Source organism: Penicillium chermesinum (genome assembly GCF_028974085.1).
Source record: "Penicillium chermesinum strain IBT 19713 chromosome Unknown utg000008l:1.0-1752722.0:1.0-1753981.0, whole genome shotgun sequence".
Classification (NCBI taxonomy): Eukaryota; Fungi; Ascomycota; class Eurotiomycetes; order Eurotiales; family Aspergillaceae; genus Penicillium; species Penicillium chermesinum.
Genome location: NW_026695318.1, coordinates 97,505 through 114,923, shown reverse-complemented (window position 1 = coordinate 114,923; position 17,419 = coordinate 97,505). Strand labels below are relative to the sequence as shown.

Below are 17,419 nucleotides of genomic sequence, written 5' to 3'. Positions count from 1 at the left end.
AAAAGCGGAGACGTGGGCAAACCAGGGCCTAGAGGTACATCTCTCATGTCTCTGTCCATGTCCATATCTGGTATCCTCAGCTTAGTGAAGAATGTAAAATAGACGTTCCGCCTCACAAAGAATGAAGTGACCTTCTGTACATCTGGGAGAGACCCATCATGTATTTGGTCAATAAAAAGGAATTGGCGATCTTGCAACTGCTCCCTGGCTTGAGGGTGTCCCTGTCGAGCCTCTTTCTTGACCTCTCTTCCCCGGCGTATTTCGTAGGCGGCCGATGGTCAAGAGGGATGGCCCGTAAGAAGCAATCGATGATTTTGCTGGTGAGTGCCTCAACTTCTCCCTCGTCATACCGGTAACAATCTGGCCGGCGAGCCTTCAGAAGAGCGTCTCGGGCGATTTGACGATCTGGTGATTCTTGGATGAGCTCTTCGATCTCAGGTGATTTAAATCCAAGCTTTTTTGCAAGTATAGCCATGTCGTATAGGGTCATATCATCCACCGTTTCATGTTGGGGCTTTGCGATATGGTCCTTCTTTTGCCTTTTCTTGGATAACCTTGGGTAGTGGCGCATAGCATAAAGCCAAAGTTGTCTGTATCCAAGCTCCGCATGATCCACATGAGTATTTGAACATTCACGAAACTCTGATTCCGATATCTGTATGGGGAAACGCGCACTGTCAGGGTCGGACGGTAAGAACGCGGCACGCATGGCGCTTTTGATCGTCGGGAAAGATTTGGTTGGTGTGACGAGTCGTTTCATGCAGTTTGCACAGGACTCCAGGTACCATAGATTCTTGAAAAAGGTATGTAGAGACGGTATGACGCCTTCTATATTTCTCAATCGTTTCCAGATCGACGAGCGTTCTGATGCTGTGAATCCAGGAAACACTTCACCGCTATGCACCAGACCTTTCACAGTTATTCTGTCTTTCGAAGAAACACCGGGTGCCAAAAGTTGTAAGACTTCCACTGTATGTGGGTCGACCTTGAGCATTTTGATACGGTCATTTTCCAGAAGTGATGACCAGAATTCTAGGAGTTTATTTAGCGCATGCACGATCTCCTGTAAACACTGATCAGTACCTTCTGCGTCTTCAGGTAGGACTCCTTACCTCATCACAGCAAATAGCCAGCGCTTGTGGAAAAGAACCGATCTGCATACCATGGACTACTAGAGCGGGTATGGCGAGCAAGGAATCAAAAGCAGATCTAACATTTGGATGAGACTCCAATCCACGAAGTCTTCTAGCCTTGTTCTCTGACAATCGTGCCAGCCAACGGTTCTCAAAGTGTGCATTTGCCTCGTATCTATATTGCCGTACTTTGCGGTAGATTTCACCATCGGTCGGGCTTTTTTCATTTGAGTATTCTTCAACTATGGCTGTTTGCAGGCCGGCGCTGATATCTTGAGGGTGTTAAGAAGGGATTTGCTGGTAGTCTCCAGACTTCGAGCTTACCATCCGAGTACAAATCGACGGTCCACCATTGGTCGATGGGTGGTAAATGCTCCTCACCAGCTTTCAATCGATGTTGACCATGTAGACACTTTACCTGATCGGTGTTGAATTGCAGGTACGGGTATCGATTCGGTTGGTCGGTCATCATTTCGGCGGCACTCACCTGTGCCAACCGAAGAGCATCATGAAGATGCTGGCTCGACACGACAGCACTAACATGATTGTAGAGATCGAGTCGCCGGCAACCTTCTTTTTCAAATACTTCACAAAGCCTTTGCACATTTCTGGCGTTCAAATGTTGAGAGACAGACGGGTGAGGAACGATTTGACTAATGTTAATTTTTGCGGTCCCTTGATACTTTCGATGTCTTTCTGTCACAAGCCGAAGCTCGGTCTCCGTGTAGAAATTCTCGTCCATACCAGGGATTGAAAGCGTAGTATAGACTTCGGGCAATACGAAAGCCCAATAATTTATATTTCCTGAATACTTGGCGCCACACAGAGTCCCCACTCATTCAGTGCTTACTCATGTGCCTGGTGGCCAATATTGCTAAAACAAGTTGAGGGCATCAGAGAAATTGGATCTACTTTCCAACTATAAAAGTCGCCCCTCCTGACCTTTCAGCTACAATATCAGCCTACTTTCTTCCTCCCCGAATGTACTAGCTTGATCCGGTTATGTCGAAACAGGATAAACATTGCACAGCTGTCGACTTCGCGAGCTACAAGGAATTGTTTGTGAATCAACCACACCAGGCGCCTTTGAGCAGGCAACCAGAACGACTTGATTTGCCCGCTCAACCAGGTAAAAATTCGAGCCCCAAAATAGGCAAAGCACTGCCGGCCCGGGGCAAGCATACACGAAAAGTTGTGAGTGGGGGCACGAAAGACTTCGGTCTACCTCAATTGTGTGGGGAAAATGAATATCGCCGCTTGGTTGTAAGAAAGGAATCGCCTTGGGACTCATTTCGCCGCTGCCTTCGCTGTAATCTGGCAGGTGAGGTATTCATTGTCGCTCGCCGTTCACGCCCTTCGCAAGTGGTTGCTATTCGGGAGTATACGAAAGGAGATGTAAATAAAATGCTTCAGTGGTATGAAACCCTCGACCATGATAATCTGTTATCTGCTAGGGAATGCTTTGTGGATGGCGGGTCTATGTACGCTCTAGTTGATGACCTTCCGCTCACTTTGGAGCAACTCGTGGGATGTCGGACTACGTTCCCCACCGAGACGGAATTGGCTTCCATGATTTGGCAGGTATGCATTTCTTCTAATTCAGCTGCTCAGACTACTCACAACTTTAGATTTTGAATGGTCTCTGTTATCTCAGCAGTAAATCACTAAAGCATCAATGTTTAACAAGTCGACATATACTCCTTGGCCTTGATGGTGTCGTTAAAATCGGCATGTACCTCGAAACTCACTGTCGGCATTAACTGGCTAATCTTTTCTTAGCTAGCTTAGAAATGTGCATTGAAAGTCGACCAAGCGAGATACAGAAAGTATACATCAAAGCCCTATCCTCTATTACCATGGAAATCATGCAGAAATATGTTAAAGATGATGGGGTAGTGGGGGTGGATGATGTGGATCGTTGGCCTGTTGACTCTGACGCCTTTGGATTTCTCGCCGCACTCTCGACGGTAAAGTCCATTGAGTCCTTGAAAGATGTACGCCTATCACTATCTACAAGTACAGCAACATGACACTAAATTCTATCTAGCAACCACTTGTTCGTAAGAAAGATCGATTGCTAGGGGAGTTGGTTCTTCTCGCTCGGGTTGTTTTAGTCACTGCAAAGATGTTCTATTCCTATGAAAAATAGCGGACTAATTTTCGTGATTTGGATTTTATCCACGGATTTCATGGTTTCCAGACACGGCGAAAGTAACAAAGTGATACTGTAGCGGAGCACAAATATACTGATATGTGAACATCCACAATTATTCAGCAACTTTCGACAAAGCCAATTACTACCGGGAGAAAATAGTAGCGGGGGATTCGAGATATGTACCAAAGACAAGGAGAAGAAGAAGAAGAGAAAAGGAAAAACAGAAACAACTAAGACCCAAATTTTCAACACAAGTCCTCTGTCCTTTCTCCCCATAGTCCGAGGTTCTCTTACGCCAAGAAGCTGACGGGCAGCAAAACCGAGTGACATATGCAGTAGTTATCCGAGCGAAGGACCAGGGCAGTATCTATCATTTTCAAATCATTGCATGACATTGTAGTGTAGATGTTACCAAAATCAACACTTTTGATTGGTAATAGTAGCCTGGGAACGCTGTAATAAGACCAGACGAGAAGCCGCAAGCTGCGATTGGGATTCGAGATTGAGCAAATGCCATTTCTCCGGCTTGTCTGGCTTATGTGGTCCACTCTTTATAAGTGCTTGTAGGAAATAGTCTAGGTCTTCATGAGAGCAAGATCTATCACCACTTAGCATAAGGCCAACAGCAAAAGGCTCAAATATTTGGTAGAGACTAGCAATAGATGGGTAGCGGTTCAGAAGATAAATGCCCAACGTATCTACCATTTTATTTCGAAATGCTGTCCTTTTGCCTCTGCTTTAGAGTTAGTACTTCAAGCAGTTGGAGACACCACGGGGCTTGTGTGTATATACATTTGACTTGCCAAGTCGTCAGTGGCTAGAATCAAAACACCAAGGCCAATGCAAGTAGCCATTTTCCACCAACGCTCACCCCAGCGGCATTGGTCACTCAGTATATCCCGATCTGTTTTCCGTGGAAAGAATGGATGGCCATGGAGAGCCTGTAAAATTGAATCCCTGGCAATCGTGGAAATCGAGCGACCATTGCGCCTTATAGGAAATCCCTTCTTTTCCGACGTCTTCAAAGAATTGATCAGGTTCTCGAAATGGATATGAAGACAAACTTGTGCAATACGGCGCCGCACAGCATTGAAGTTCGAACCGGAACCGGTTATAGAATTGATACAAGCCAAATATGTCACACACGCTGTCACTGAGGAATTGAAGCGGTTTGAGTCAACATCAAGTAATGTATGCATATGGCATTCGGCCAGAAGTAACTTTAACTTCGTAACCACGCCTTCTGACTGCATGGCCTTTAATAGATCATCGCCACAATTCTTGATTTCTTGAGATTGACTTTCAGTCAACATTTGGCCAGTGGTGATTTCACATATTGTCTTTATGCAGTCAGTATATTCATGCGTCCGCTCTAAAATCAGAACTGGCTGTTTCAGTGAATTGGGTGTATCCACCTTAGTAGACTGCGGTTTGGCCTCTGTTGTTAAGGATAGAGCATTGTGCTGGCTTCCATTTTCGAGCTGGAAAGAGCCATGTTGATCCATCAGAGTTTCGCATATGCTCAGAGTGGCCGACTCTTTCATAAAGCCACCTTCATCTGTGGGCTGCTTGAGTTGCGGATTCCTGTCTAAGAGGCATAGCGCGCGGAGATCATTTGGCTCTTGGGAAGAATATGCCGTCGATAAAGCTTTATTTGTCAGAAGTCCATGGTTAGCAAGTTTTATAGACAGCAGAACCTTCACGGGACCAGGTTTTACACTTAGCTATGCCCTCAGATGTAACTAAGAGGGGACCTTCTGACTGCTTCATGAGAGCACGAGGAGTATGTTCTCGTTGATTAGGAGCCTGGTTGCTATACTCAAAGTAGTTTGAGGTGAAATATGAGAGGTTCGGGCTCTCATTATCCTGAAATGCATCCGTTGCAAGCCAGGTATCCCATTCTATAGGATCTTCATCTTCCCATAGGACACTTAGATCATCTGTGCAAAGAGGCATTACTCTGATAGAAATTGAAGATAGCAGAAAAGAGAAACAAAAAAGAGCCAAGACGAAGTGAGTATCTCAGAAAACACTCGCAAGATATACCTATTAGAACGGAAGGTATTTGTCCATTTTGTGGTCGCTGGGAAGGAAGACCGAAGAAGGCAAGAAAATTACAACATAATTTATATTCATAGAGGCCGAAATCAGCCTCCGATAGCTCATCTCAAATGGTTGGTAATTACGTCTTATTCGGTAGAAACGCCATCCTGGGTGTTTTAAACCAAAAGGATGATTCTATCGCAGCCAAAGTGGCCTGCAGGTAGAGCAAACTACTCAATTAATCTATGCAATTGAACACTTTGGTCGTTGTGTGCCAAAAATCTGTTTTCTCACAAGCTGTTACAACCCTTTAGCTCTATATAGGTCTGATCGGCGAATCGGTTCTCATTGGCAGGAGATTCTTCTTGTTGATATGGCCTTATCTGCTTGTCCTTGGTCGTACATTATGCCGGGTTCTTGATTTTCATTTGCGTGGCTGAGAGATATTCTTATACATCATCATGATTATGGGTGCTTACAAGCTAGGAGGGCAGGATAAGTCCGATCTGCCAATTTTGGCGAACAATCTTTCCAATATCGAGTGGTCACCGTGACAGCTGGGCCATTGCGCACTCACCCAACCCCACTTTCTCATCCTCTAATTAGCAAAGCAAAAACCTTTTTGGCATGTGTTTCGTCCTTCCTACGAAGGTTGGAATTCTGTCTCGTGTAGCCGTACTCGATCTTCGAGGTGTTTAAGAACTGTTTCTCTTGAGCGATCCCTTACTTCAGGCGATGCAGATACTAAGGGGTAAGCGTATATTCTGCGGTGCGAGAGAAAGGACATACCAAGTACAAGCACATCACCACGAACTTCATGTGTGTTCGCCAATCTTCTGACTTTCCGGCCGGAGGCCTCTTCTGCAATTATGTTCTCGTAATGCGGCGTTCCATTGAAGACTGTCGCTCGGCGATGGTGGCCGAAAGGCTTGCCATGCTCTACAATCTCATTTGATGCGACATAAAATGACATTTCGAGAATCTTTCTCGGTTGGTCAGAGGAACTAAGCTTTCCCAAGGGGTTTCACTCACATAGCCATCGTCCAAGACGTCGTCACTCAGTAAACTATTAAGTAATGGTTGGGCTGCTACAGCAATGTCTAAGACATTAGAATTGTATGGCATTAAGCTAATAACATAGATGGCGGCTTGGACTCACCTAATGTTTGAACTTGCCATACAAAGTGCACCCGGCGGACGTGCGAGGTGGAGGTGTTATACCCATATAGAAGCTTTTTAAGATAAGAGATGACTCCTGCAATGCCAAAATCGGTTGCGACTGCTAGGATGCATTCATACATGTCGACAGACTTGCTTACGCCGTATGGGCCGCTAACGAAGGCCGTCAAGGACGTATGGCCCTCCAGAGCTGCTCGGTGACGGATGTTCTCGGTGAGGCCCTTTTTAGATTGAACAAAAAGCTCAAGGACGTCCTGCTTTTCAGGGGACCAAGATGTTACCATGAACGGATGTATCTGAGCCCAGGAGAAGAGAGTTGCCGCTGGTATCCAGATACATATGTACTGGCCGGCTTGCACATCCAGGGGCCTCGGAAGGGCCACTCTGAATTTCAAGGGTGTATTCTCTTTGTCTTGAATCGGTGTCTGCTGTAATATATCGCACTTGATATAGGCACGAGTGTAAGGGGGGGAGGCAGCACTCCATTATGTATAAGAAATAGCGATATTTCAATCAGAAACCCAAGTAGCATTATCCCCAGAGGAATATAGAGGTATAGCCGCGGCAATAAAGTATCAGATGGCAAATGGCGCCATATGGAATAAAGACAAGTTGCTGCCAGGGCTTGGTGTAATCGAAGGTATGGTTCGTAGAGGAAACGACGTATGACTGGAAGAGACAGTAGTAGAATTGCCGCCATTACCACGGCTCCCTGAGAGAAAAGTTAATTTTTATCATTATTTCGAGTGGAGGGGACACACAATGAGCGCGAAGAGATTGTTAATCTGATCAAGGCTCCATTTATTCTTTCTCACAATAATGGCCATTACCACATGTATCAAAAGAACAATACCACTCATCCAACCCACGGCCCGATGGATACGTTTGTATGTTACCAATGAAAGACCCAAAGCATTTGCAAGGAACCCCAGATGATGCGTCAAGAAGAGAAATCCAATATTGAGGACTGATAGTGTTCCGGCACGGTCTCTCGCTACTGTTGCTGATGGGAGTTTGAAAGCAACAAAGAATACATTTAGCACGGTGTACGCGGCATGTAACAAAGCCTCGGCTCGAGTGCAAGGAGCAACCAACTTATGACGACTCCACAAGTAGGGGTATGTCAGGTACTTGTTTATTGTCAGTAATAGGAGTCCAAATAATCTTACCAATGATGGACTGATCCGGAGTAGAAAAAAAAAATATCAACAAGCTCCCTGCTACAATGGCATAGAAGATTAGGAAGTCCATAATGATTTGGTTTCCACGGGGTAGGAATCGGAGGATTATGATGCTATTATATATGGAGATTTGAACTTTATCGTAACTTGATGAGTAAAATTACTCATCATCCTGGAAGCTAACTACATGGGACATTCCGGAACTTTCGAGCAGTCTATGCATCCTAGATGGTGTTTCCTCTCCAGGTAGCCGACTTAGCCTAAAGGCACTACGCCTAAAAAAAACTATTCAGCTTGTAGGAGACGTCACCAGAAAAGCTGCTCAACAGAACAAGGCATACTGTCGCAGAAGGCTCTTGATGTTATCCCCAGCGCATAGGGCCTTGATTCCTGGTCCGAGTCCTCCCAGGTGTAGATACGGTGTCTTGGTGTATAACCCTTTTCCATTTTTCATTTGCTTTTTAAATTCAAAAGAAAAAAAAAGAAACCACCCCGGCCTTGGGCTGCAACCTCCCTCAGCATGACCGGCGGCTATGAAATAGAACCAAATTTCAGTCAGAATGATTGGTCCTATTGGTAGCTATTAAAACAGAGCTTTTTCTTCTGAAGTACATTCTGATCCAGAGTGGCCTCATTACAGAAATTGCAGTACGCATTTTCTATTATGCTACATTATTCTGTCATTCTCACGATCCCAGGGTTTGTTAACTTTAAGGTTGGGTTGAACCAAGCAACTCCTAAAACTGCGGTTGGCACGGACTTTCTTTTTTGCAGACCAGAAGACCTACCTAAAATTGAGCTCTTCTCCATTGGCAGAACGCGTATTATTATATAACTGCATGCTCCGCCAGAAACTCTTTTAGCGAAGTCGGCATATCCCTCACTTCAACTTACAACTAGTAAAAATTTCCGTCACCGTACCCGCCGCAATGCCTACCTCGCGAGCTCTTGGGCTTCTGATGCTTCTCAGTGGATGGGCTAGAGCCCACATGATATTGACCAGCCCAGAACCCTTTGGCAGAGACACACTCAACAACTCTCCACTCGCAGCGGACGGCAGTGACTTTCCCTGCAAACTACGCTCCGGCGCATTCGAGCTCCCTGCGGAGCAGGCCATGATCGCGGTGGGGGAAACATATCCTCTGATACTCGAAGGAAGCGCCACGCATGGCGGGGGCTCTTGCCAGATCAGTTTGACTACCGACCGCATTCCATCGAAAGAATCGAAATGGATGGTGATAAAGTCCTTTGAAGGCGGCTGCCCAGCAAATGTGGAAGGTAATCTTGCTGGTGGTGCGACGGCTGTTCATCCCTTTGGTCTTGAATTTGCCATACCTCGAGGGATTGATCCGGGAAACTACACATTGGCGTGGACGTGGTTTAATCGAATCGGCAACCGCGAGATGTATATGAATTGTGCTCCAATCACAATAATTGGTGGATCCACTCAAGGGTTGCCGGAGGAGCTTTCCTCGTTCCCACCTATGTTTATTGCGAATATCAATGGATGTATTACCGCTGAGGGCGTGGACATCCGTTTTCCTCAGCCAGGAAATACGGTCGAGCGCAAGGGCGAGCCGGGGAGGTTGGCACCTCCGAATGTACCAGTATGCTCAGGGGTCCCTCGTTTCGGAGATACGGAAACAGATATCTCGTCGTCTAGTCCAATTTGAAGTTACAGCCGGGCGCTGCCTCGAATGCGCCATCTTTGGCTTCGGCTACTCCTCACTTCTAGAGGTGTTTATAGCGTTGGACCTATGGTCGGGGACAGCCGTGCTTTAGATGGCCAGCCCTGTGGCCTTTCTTGCGTCTCCTGAAGATTGAACACTTTCTTCAATGACTGGGAGAAGATAGAGTATAAGCATATAGTTTACGGCTCTTGATACTTACGGCAAAACATTCGCAGCCTGGGTGCTCAGCTGCCGGGACGCCAACATCTGAGCGAGGGCCAAAGCGTAGAGCCAGGTGAAGGACTTCCAATACACTTGGGTATCCTCCTGAGTACAACCGAACAATCTGAATATTTGCTCTTGTTTTGCCATAGTTCTGCTCTGATACTAAGTCTCTCATCCGGCCTGCTGGGGGTGCATTCCTTCTAAGTGGCGTTCCTATCAGATTGTCAATTAGGGCTGAATTACTAAAGCTTTGTGATATTGTATTGTGTTTGTATGTAGTCACTTATAATTGGAAGGTCTCTGATTTGATTGCCCAAATTTCAGTAATAGATCTGCAACAGTAACTCCAAAGTGACAAGAGTGAATTAATCAAATTTGAACATACCATTCCGAGTATCGGAATTTGAGTATTTCACTTTAGGCATTTCACTTTGGGCATTCCAATTTGAGCATTCCAATTTGAGCATTCCAATTTGAGCATTCCAATTTGAGCACCGAACCAAGTGGTTACAGGCCCCTAGTATGATTGAGCAGTAATAGACACAAAAGCCGACACAACTTGACTTAGATGACAGATCCGATAAGGAGACTGACTATGTACAACAAAGAAGCAAAGTTTTCACTTTATGCTCGGTAGGAAAAGGCCGTGGCTCTTTGATTTTCTGAAGATTTTTCTCTTGTAATTCTTGATGTCTGATTCATCTCCTGAGTTTGAAGGATTCTTTCACCAGCTTGGATGCTCCCAGGTGGTTTCTCTCTATCGAGGAGTCGTCCAAGGTACCACGTCACGTTGGGCGTGATGGCCTTTCATTTTGAGCGGTGTGTAGGAGTTTAAGGAAATGTTCAGTACAGTATTGATATATAAGGCTGGTACGCTGTGCTACGTGCTTATTCGACTCCAGGAGCATGTAGATGTAGGTTATCTACAAATGATAATGGGTTTTGTGCTGTAGGAGAATGATATATAAAATTAGAACGGAATTTTTAGGATTATAGAATATTTTTAAGGAGAAAGAGTAAAATTCTCTGTTATTATTATACGAGAATAGGTCTTTCTAATTATCCTAATGTGTTTTGTATAACATATTTTAGAACTATTACAGTATAGTGTCACCGCTCACTCGATTCTGCCTCCTGTCACCGCCCTGATGCTGGAAAAAGGACCGTCCGAACTACGAGGTGGGCATAGATGGGATGGAGGTTCGCGTAGGAGTAGATAGGTCGCTACAGTAGCTCCTCCCTCTTTCCCTTCTCCTTTCCCCCCTCTAGTTCTAGTATCTCGAATACGAGCGCCGTTGCTGGTTCTTCCTGTTCCCCAACGTAGGCCACCATTGACAGTAGCGTTGTTCCGTAACAATCCTCTTGTATATAATATTCAGCCCGAATATTTGACTATAGATAGTATTGAGTACATGTAAACCCCTTTCATGGTGCTAGATCTTTCGACGGTGGTGGATATTTCACAGGTGCGATTCGTAATGAGTTTAGTAGTTACGGGAGATCTTTAATGAGTCGCCCTTAGACTCTTTGCTGGCGCGTGTTCATAAGCGACAAAGCAAAAGGTGGGAAATAATTTCAGAGAAAAGTAGATACTTCTTTTATTGTGGTTTTATTTGCGATAAAGAGTACGAATGCATTGATTCGTCAGTCCGAATAACATAGATACACGTTCAAATCAGAATGGCTATCGCATTCCTTCACTGCTATGTTGTCATCAGGCTTGTAGTAGACAAAAGGACAGTCTTTGACACCTGCAGGACAGGTGACTCCAGAACAGGACGGGCTAGAGGGAGTCACCTTGACACCGTGTCCAAACAATGGGTCTCCATTTATTTTGGACAGGTCCCAGTAGGTTTGCTGCGAGGGGAAACATGTCTCCTTTGAGTCGAAGCAAGTACTATACTCTAGTTGAAGTACTTCACTTGCGCTTTCTTGTGTTGTAATTTTGACGGAATTTCCGAAACCACTGAATGATTCCCGCAATGGGATTGATATAGCCCGTAATGGTTCTATTTGCGTCCTAAGGTATTCTGTCTGTTGCACGCCTATCACATGAACAATCATAGGGCAATGATTATAGAGGTTGACAGATCCATATTTGTGGCTAGAAATTCCAAGCACCTGGAAAGGGTGGAACAAAATATTTAAGAGCGTGAACAATATGAGCGAGCCCATATTAATGCCTGACACTGCTAAGAATATATAAACTTAATTTTTGCTACCAAACCAAGCGCTTTTTATAGACGCCGTCTCTGGTAGCAATCCAGGATGAGCTCCGAATGGTGAGCACTCAGTTTTTGTATTTGACTCAAAGTCTCCTGAGCGTTGGGTCTAAATATGAGGGCAATGTCTAGCACTACATTGAGGATCCACATCATTCATCCAAGCGGGAGGGAATGAAATCGCTTGTCTCTCTTTTTCAAAGTCTGCGGACATCTGGATTCATTGAATCAGAATAACACTGTGGCGGGGTTTACAGTATTCTCTGTTTTACTATATCCGTGCATTCCCTTTCAGAGCCTATTATCTGTACCTGGACAGCTGGTCAAGGCTTTGTGACAGTGAAAGGTCGATAAATTGACGACTCTGTAGGAACAATTTTTGTTGCACACATGCGACTCCTGGTTACTCAACCTCTTACGACTGTTCTGAACGCTGATGAGATCCTGATAAGCACGGCTCTCTGGACTGTGTTCAAGTCGCGGAGGTGGAAATTGTCCTGGAGCGGATCATGCCAGACCGTCTCTACGACCGCTGTACAATAAACTCAGAAAGCAAGCTGTGGAGTGTCCGTGAGTCAGGCGATGATGGGCCTAGAGCGACTAGGAAGCAGTGGCTGGCCCTTGCATGCGTGCTCTCTCGAAACTATCCGCCATCAGTGCAATCCAACCCGGGACAAATCAACCGGAGAGATTTTACTTGGCAATCTAATATTTCATTCCGCTAGATACCCTAGCCGGAGGTATCCCTCCGTTGTATTGTAGAGGAAGGTTCTGTAGATAGTTTCTGGAGTGAATACTTTATGAGACTTTTGGATCCAATGTCAGGTTCTTTCATGCTAGTCGGAGTATCGGGATACTTGGGCCGAATAAAAGAATCCGACAATAAAGCAGGAGCCTGGAAGCCACTTCATTAAGCAGCACCAGACCCTGCCTTGGACCCACGGTCTGCTAAAGCTTTAGGGTTCGATATGGACAATAAACTTGACCCCATTCGTCACTCACAACTGATTACTTACACGCAATTCGCCGGCTCGCGCATCAATCAGGCACGAATATTGAAAACCAACAGCTCATTTTCATAATCACAAAAAAAGCATACTGTTGTAATACTACTTCACTCCAGACCCTAGGGTTTCAAAATTGAAATCACTGTCGAGGTCAGATCAGCCGGCGGATTGGAAACACCGGATGAATAAAGCCAATTTCGAAACAACAGTCAATATCCTTTAATTTTCTCCAAACGATAGACTAAAAAAGAAATGTAAGGCCAGCATTCAGGACATTAAACCGCCCTTTATATGGAGGCTGGATGTATTGATCACTTCCATATATAAACTAGCCACATTCCTGATTGGGAGTAATGTCAGCATTTAATATTGAGGGTCCTTCCAAATCTTAAAGAAGATTCACCAAAAGTCTCTCTTTTCTTTCATTCTAGTTGAGAAGATGGAATGTTAGCAACGTAAGAATATGAGCTGGCTACTCGCATATCATTGGTTTCCGTGCTGATGACTACTACGATGCATCGCACATGGACGGTTCCCACAGTAAGTTGCGGGTTGCGCGAGGGGTCCGGAGCAGCCAATCGTTTTGCATAATTATAGTCACGTGCACTATCCAATACCCAAGTACACCCCGACGAAAGGATAATGAAACCAATGTGTAATCTTCCGTAATTATAATACCGTAAGTCTACTCTCGTATACAGAGCATTACCTTGAGTGCTTATTACCGTACCGTTAGCCGTCAAATAATTTTACGCGCTAATGACTTGGCAGTGGAGACTGAATAAAGAAAAGCAGGCGTCAGGGTAGAAGCTGTATCCGCTATCGATTGTAACAGCTGCTTAACTATCCTACCAGATTAGCCCGTGGTCGAGTGCATCGCTGAGGAGGTGTGATATCCGTCCAAGCTTGCCGTAAGCAGGTCATATCTATATCCGCAAAATGAGGCCCAATTTGCCTCAGAGTCCAATTTTGGCTCTTGAGCTCACGAAGTTTCCGTTTCTCCGTTGGCTTAAGCTTCTGTCGGAGTGTTTTCTCTGTCGAACGGTTCACGAACTGTTGCATCGGCAGCTGTCTTGCCCGGGCTCGAGTAAGAGGTTTGTTGAGATCAGTGGTAGAACCCCCACCAAGAGGTGTGATCGCATCGATGAGTATTTGATGGGCGGGAGGATGACTTTCTAGCTTGTTCTCCACATTAAAACATATGCGGTTGTCTGACTCGGAAACGGGTTGGGCATCTCGCGAGTTTTTCTTCTCCGCATTCACTTCGCTTGTGGTGGGCACTTTCAGAATGTGCAATTGCATAGAACTCACTGCTGTGGCCTTCTCTGTGGCCATCTCTGTGGCCTTGACCTTGATTGGAGATAGGCTAGGGGATTTTAGCTGGTTGGCAACCTCACCACGAGCTTCGTATGCACCATTTGTGTTATGATCAGGCGGCTCGAGAGAGCAAGAACCAATTGCCACCAAATTAGGGATGTTTTGATCGGCAACACCTTGAATATGATCCCCTGGATGTGCTCCAAAGCTGAATGCTTGGGGTTTGTTATCTTGCCCATCTAGAGGAATTTCAAGCATGTTCGTTTCCATTGTATCCTGACCACAGAGTTGAGGTCGCCAGGCTTGGTCAGCCTCTAACGGGGTGAGGATTCTTGGATCAATGACATCCAAACCAGAAGTTGTCGGTTGTGAGCAGAGCGGAGAACTTGTCGCAGAGCAGGGAGTAACTGAACTACTATCGCTGCTTTTAGTTGACTTATCGCTCAAAATTGAACAATAATCTTGCTCTGGATGTTCTTCAACAAAGGCATGCAATGCGGGAACAGGCATGAAAACTTGGTTTGATAATTGATATTCATGCTTGTGACGTGGAGGCGGATAGTGGTAAAAGCGAGCTCTTTTAGAGCATCGCTCCTCTGGCTTTGCTGATGACTTTTGCGCTTCCGTCTTGGAAGCATTTTTTCTCTTCTTCCGGCGCGTCGGTTCTAGCCATATGGCTTTGTTTAGCCCGTGAATGTCATGCAAATGGTATCTGAGGCGACGTTCTTCGTCGAATATTTGGCCACATCCGCATATCGACTTCGTTCCAGGGGTCTGATCTCCGTTCATGTGTTGCTCTTCAATGTGCTGTCTCAAATTACCACTGGTCAACCAGTAGTGTAAGCGGTCTTCAGCGACAAGATCTTTGTTCCACAAACAAAAGGGGCAGTAGCCGGGGCGAATCACCGTGTGACGATAACTGATCACCTCACAGTGCCGAGTTCCCCATGACTGAAGGTGGGAAGAGCAGTGGTCTCGCCAGTGAGTTAACTGAAACCACTTCATGCACTCGTAGCAAAACTTCAACTCTGATTCTGAGACACCAAGCTCCAAAGAAATCTCGCGTCGAACACAGTTGTGAATGTGGATACTCCTGTCAAGTTTTTTCAGACTGAGAACATTAGTATAGTTTCATCATCCTACAGTTACACTGCTCACCGTGTAATCTCTTCGTTGCAGTCTGTAGCGGGACAGCGACCTTTAATGGGGCTTTCTTGTGGAAGATAGACCACATCGAAGTCACGTTCACAGTGACTCCTTAGGTCTTCAACAAAAAGGAGCATTTCATTGAAGGAAAGCTCGCCGTCAAAATGCATCAAGGTTGAAATTCGTGAAGTTTCAGGCATAATTAAAGCTTGAACCCGCGTGCAAACGTCATCATCATCATCAAGCGCCCGCTCCTCTTTCCCTTTATTGAGAATTCTTTTGTCTCTTCTTTCCCGTATCCAGCTGGTTTGGTATTTCTTCAGCTCAGAAAGGCGGCATCGAACCAGGGACTTTCTGTAGTTCAGTCGCTCCGCAGCGAGGGATAGTTTATCTCCATGTAAGGATTCAAGTTTCTCGATCCGACTTCTGATCTCGACCAATTCCGGCTTTAGCAGGATATTCTGCTCGACTTCCGCTGGCAGTTCCCCCGGAAGTCCGCACTCATAAAACTTTTCAAATCCTTGGAAGTACTCAATGTGACTCGACTGATCTTCCTCACCTAGAACAGCCGAAACAGTATCGATCGAAGAGCAGTGTAATAAATAGTGTTTAGGATATGTTCCCGCATCTTTGTGTCCGTATATTTGCGATACCAATGCAGAACCATGCTTTCCTGTACCAGCAATTAGTAAAGCTATATTTTATCTCCCAACGTCGGAAATAGTATGTCCCACCTTCGATTACACTTCCCAGATGCTTCCGAATTTTATGAATATTCAGACTCTTGCTGTATCCAGCCGCAGTGACTCTCCCACGCAGTATCTCACAAAATCGCTCCTTGGTGAGTGGAACATCCTGTGGGCCGTTGGCCGTGACATTTCTGAGCACAGGCTTATCCAAATATTCATCCTTCCAGCGTAACGGAATTGGTCGTCCATCTGAAAGATCATACTGCGCTAGGTCCTCCACTGTTTCGATGCCAAATAGGGCACCATGCTGAAGGGCAATAGCTAGAAGGACATAGCCAGATGCAAACTGTGGTCTCTTAGTGTCACGGATTCCAATTCCAAACCTTGAAATTATATCAGCATGTGAACACTCCTGGATAGGCAGAATACTAATGAATGAATTCTTTGTTCACTCACACAGTGTAGTCTGGGTTTCGGTTATTCTTTAGCCACACTTGATTGACTTTCCACTCGACCTTCCAGGGGGCCGTCAAGGATGGAAATAAGACCAGCTCTATGTGCTAGGCAAGAATTAGCCTAGCATAGCTGCAATGCCAGAATATACTCACCTTATATCTTAGGCCTCTTTCGCCTCTTTCCTCGTAGGCTGGTATAAAAGCTCCAATTCTTGCTCCGGTGAAAAGATATAGTTGAAGAGCTAGCGTGATGATAGCCTTCAGTAACCCGGGAATGAATTGGCGATGATCTGACTGCCATATAGACGATATAACTCGCAGAAAATCCTTCTTGGTGAAGCTGTGGTCTGGATCTTCAACATTCTCAACCCACTTTTCCGTGCCTGCCAATGTTCTCCTTATCCACTGTAGTGCGGTTAGTCTTGCCTGTACCTTGGAATTTAGCATAAACTTACGTTGAATATCTCCTTTCGGTCCTCCATCACAATATTGATTTGCAATTCTTCCTCAAACCCGCCGAACAGCCTTTCGGCACAGTTGAGAAATGATGTCATCACCGGTCTTCCATTCTTACTTTTCTTTCCTTGTGCGGTATGGCCATACCAGCGGAAGAATTCTTTGAGGAGCTTATAGTCTGGAGTGGCACAGACTGGCCTAGAATCATAGCCCTTGATTCCATTTTGTTCAACGAAGCTAAGAGCAAGTCAGCAATGCATACGGCGGGCAATCCTGGACAAGTACGTCACAACTCACACCATCCAACGACGGACAGCGTCAGAATATATCTTCTTGGTCTTGACTATTCTTTTATCCTTTCCACGGATGGCATCCTCTTCCGCATGAGCGCCAAATACATAGCCGCTCTTTGCCAGTTTCTTGGCAGCCTCATCTTGTTGAGCAAAGAAAGACTTTTGACCCATGACTGGAAGGATCCCGACAAAACGCCAGAACGAATGAATGAAAGTAGAGAGTAGAGTAAACGACAAAGAGAATATGT

The 17,419-nt window shown here is 45.4% G+C and overlaps 7 protein-coding genes across 7 annotated transcripts; 3 read left to right on the top strand and 4 right to left on the bottom strand.

The window, feature by feature from the left end:
• Window positions 1–112: 112 nt before the first annotated feature.
• Window positions 113–1,875, bottom strand: N7468_009823 (DUF3723 domain-containing protein; the record flags this gene model as incomplete). The annotated part of the gene is made up of 3 exons (XM_058479118.1): window positions 113–1,063; window positions 1,113–1,405; window positions 1,458–1,875. The coding sequence occupies 3 exons, from the start codon at window positions 1,873–1,875 to the stop codon at window positions 113–115; spliced, it is 1,662 nt and encodes a 553-aa protein (XP_058325686.1).
• Window positions 1,876–2,135: 260 nt separating this feature from the next.
• On the top strand, window positions 2,136–2,893 carry N7468_009822 (uncharacterized protein; the record flags this gene model as incomplete). The annotated part of the gene is made up of 2 exons (XM_058479117.1): window positions 2,136–2,714; window positions 2,762–2,893. 2 exons carry the CDS (start codon window positions 2,136–2,138, stop codon window positions 2,891–2,893), a joined length of 711 nt encoding a protein of 236 aa, XP_058325685.1.
• Window positions 2,894–2,923: 30 nt separating this feature from the next.
• N7468_009821 (uncharacterized protein) lies at window positions 2,924–3,282 on the top strand (the record flags this gene model as incomplete). The annotated part of the gene is made up of 2 exons (XM_058479116.1): window positions 2,924–3,127; window positions 3,181–3,282. The coding sequence occupies 2 exons, from the start codon at window positions 2,924–2,926 to the stop codon at window positions 3,280–3,282; spliced, it is 306 nt and encodes a 101-aa protein (XP_058325684.1).
• Window positions 3,283–3,705: 423 nt separating this feature from the next.
• On the bottom strand, window positions 3,706–6,794 carry N7468_009820 (NADPH oxidase family protein; the record flags this gene model as incomplete). Its single annotated transcript, XM_058479115.1, has 7 exons — window positions 3,706–4,021; window positions 4,081–4,936; window positions 5,007–5,228; window positions 5,909–5,929; window positions 6,121–6,270; window positions 6,360–6,431; window positions 6,491–6,794. 7 exons carry the CDS (start codon window positions 6,792–6,794, stop codon window positions 3,706–3,708), a joined length of 1,941 nt encoding a protein of 646 aa, XP_058325683.1.
• Window positions 6,795–7,247: 453 nt separating this feature from the next.
• Window positions 7,248–7,761, bottom strand: N7468_009819 (uncharacterized protein; the record flags this gene model as incomplete). Its single annotated transcript, XM_058479114.1, has 2 exons — window positions 7,248–7,640; window positions 7,735–7,761. 2 exons carry the CDS (start codon window positions 7,759–7,761, stop codon window positions 7,248–7,250), a joined length of 420 nt encoding a protein of 139 aa, XP_058325682.1.
• Window positions 7,762–8,620: 859 nt separating this feature from the next.
• Window positions 8,621–9,364, top strand: N7468_009818 (uncharacterized protein; the record flags this gene model as incomplete). The annotated part of the gene is made up of 1 exon (XM_058479113.1): window positions 8,621–9,364. One exon carries the CDS (start codon window positions 8,621–8,623, stop codon window positions 9,362–9,364), a length of 744 nt encoding a protein of 247 aa, XP_058325681.1.
• Window positions 9,365–13,658: 4,294 nt separating this feature from the next.
• On the bottom strand, window positions 13,659–17,342 carry N7468_009817 (uncharacterized protein; the record flags this gene model as incomplete). Its single annotated transcript, XM_058479112.1, has 7 exons — window positions 13,659–15,243; window positions 15,291–15,951; window positions 16,013–16,350; window positions 16,424–16,527; window positions 16,576–16,827; window positions 16,878–17,115; window positions 17,176–17,342. The coding sequence occupies 7 exons, from the start codon at window positions 17,340–17,342 to the stop codon at window positions 13,659–13,661; spliced, it is 3,345 nt and encodes a 1,114-aa protein (XP_058325680.1).
• Window positions 17,343–17,419: the final 77 nt, after the last annotated feature.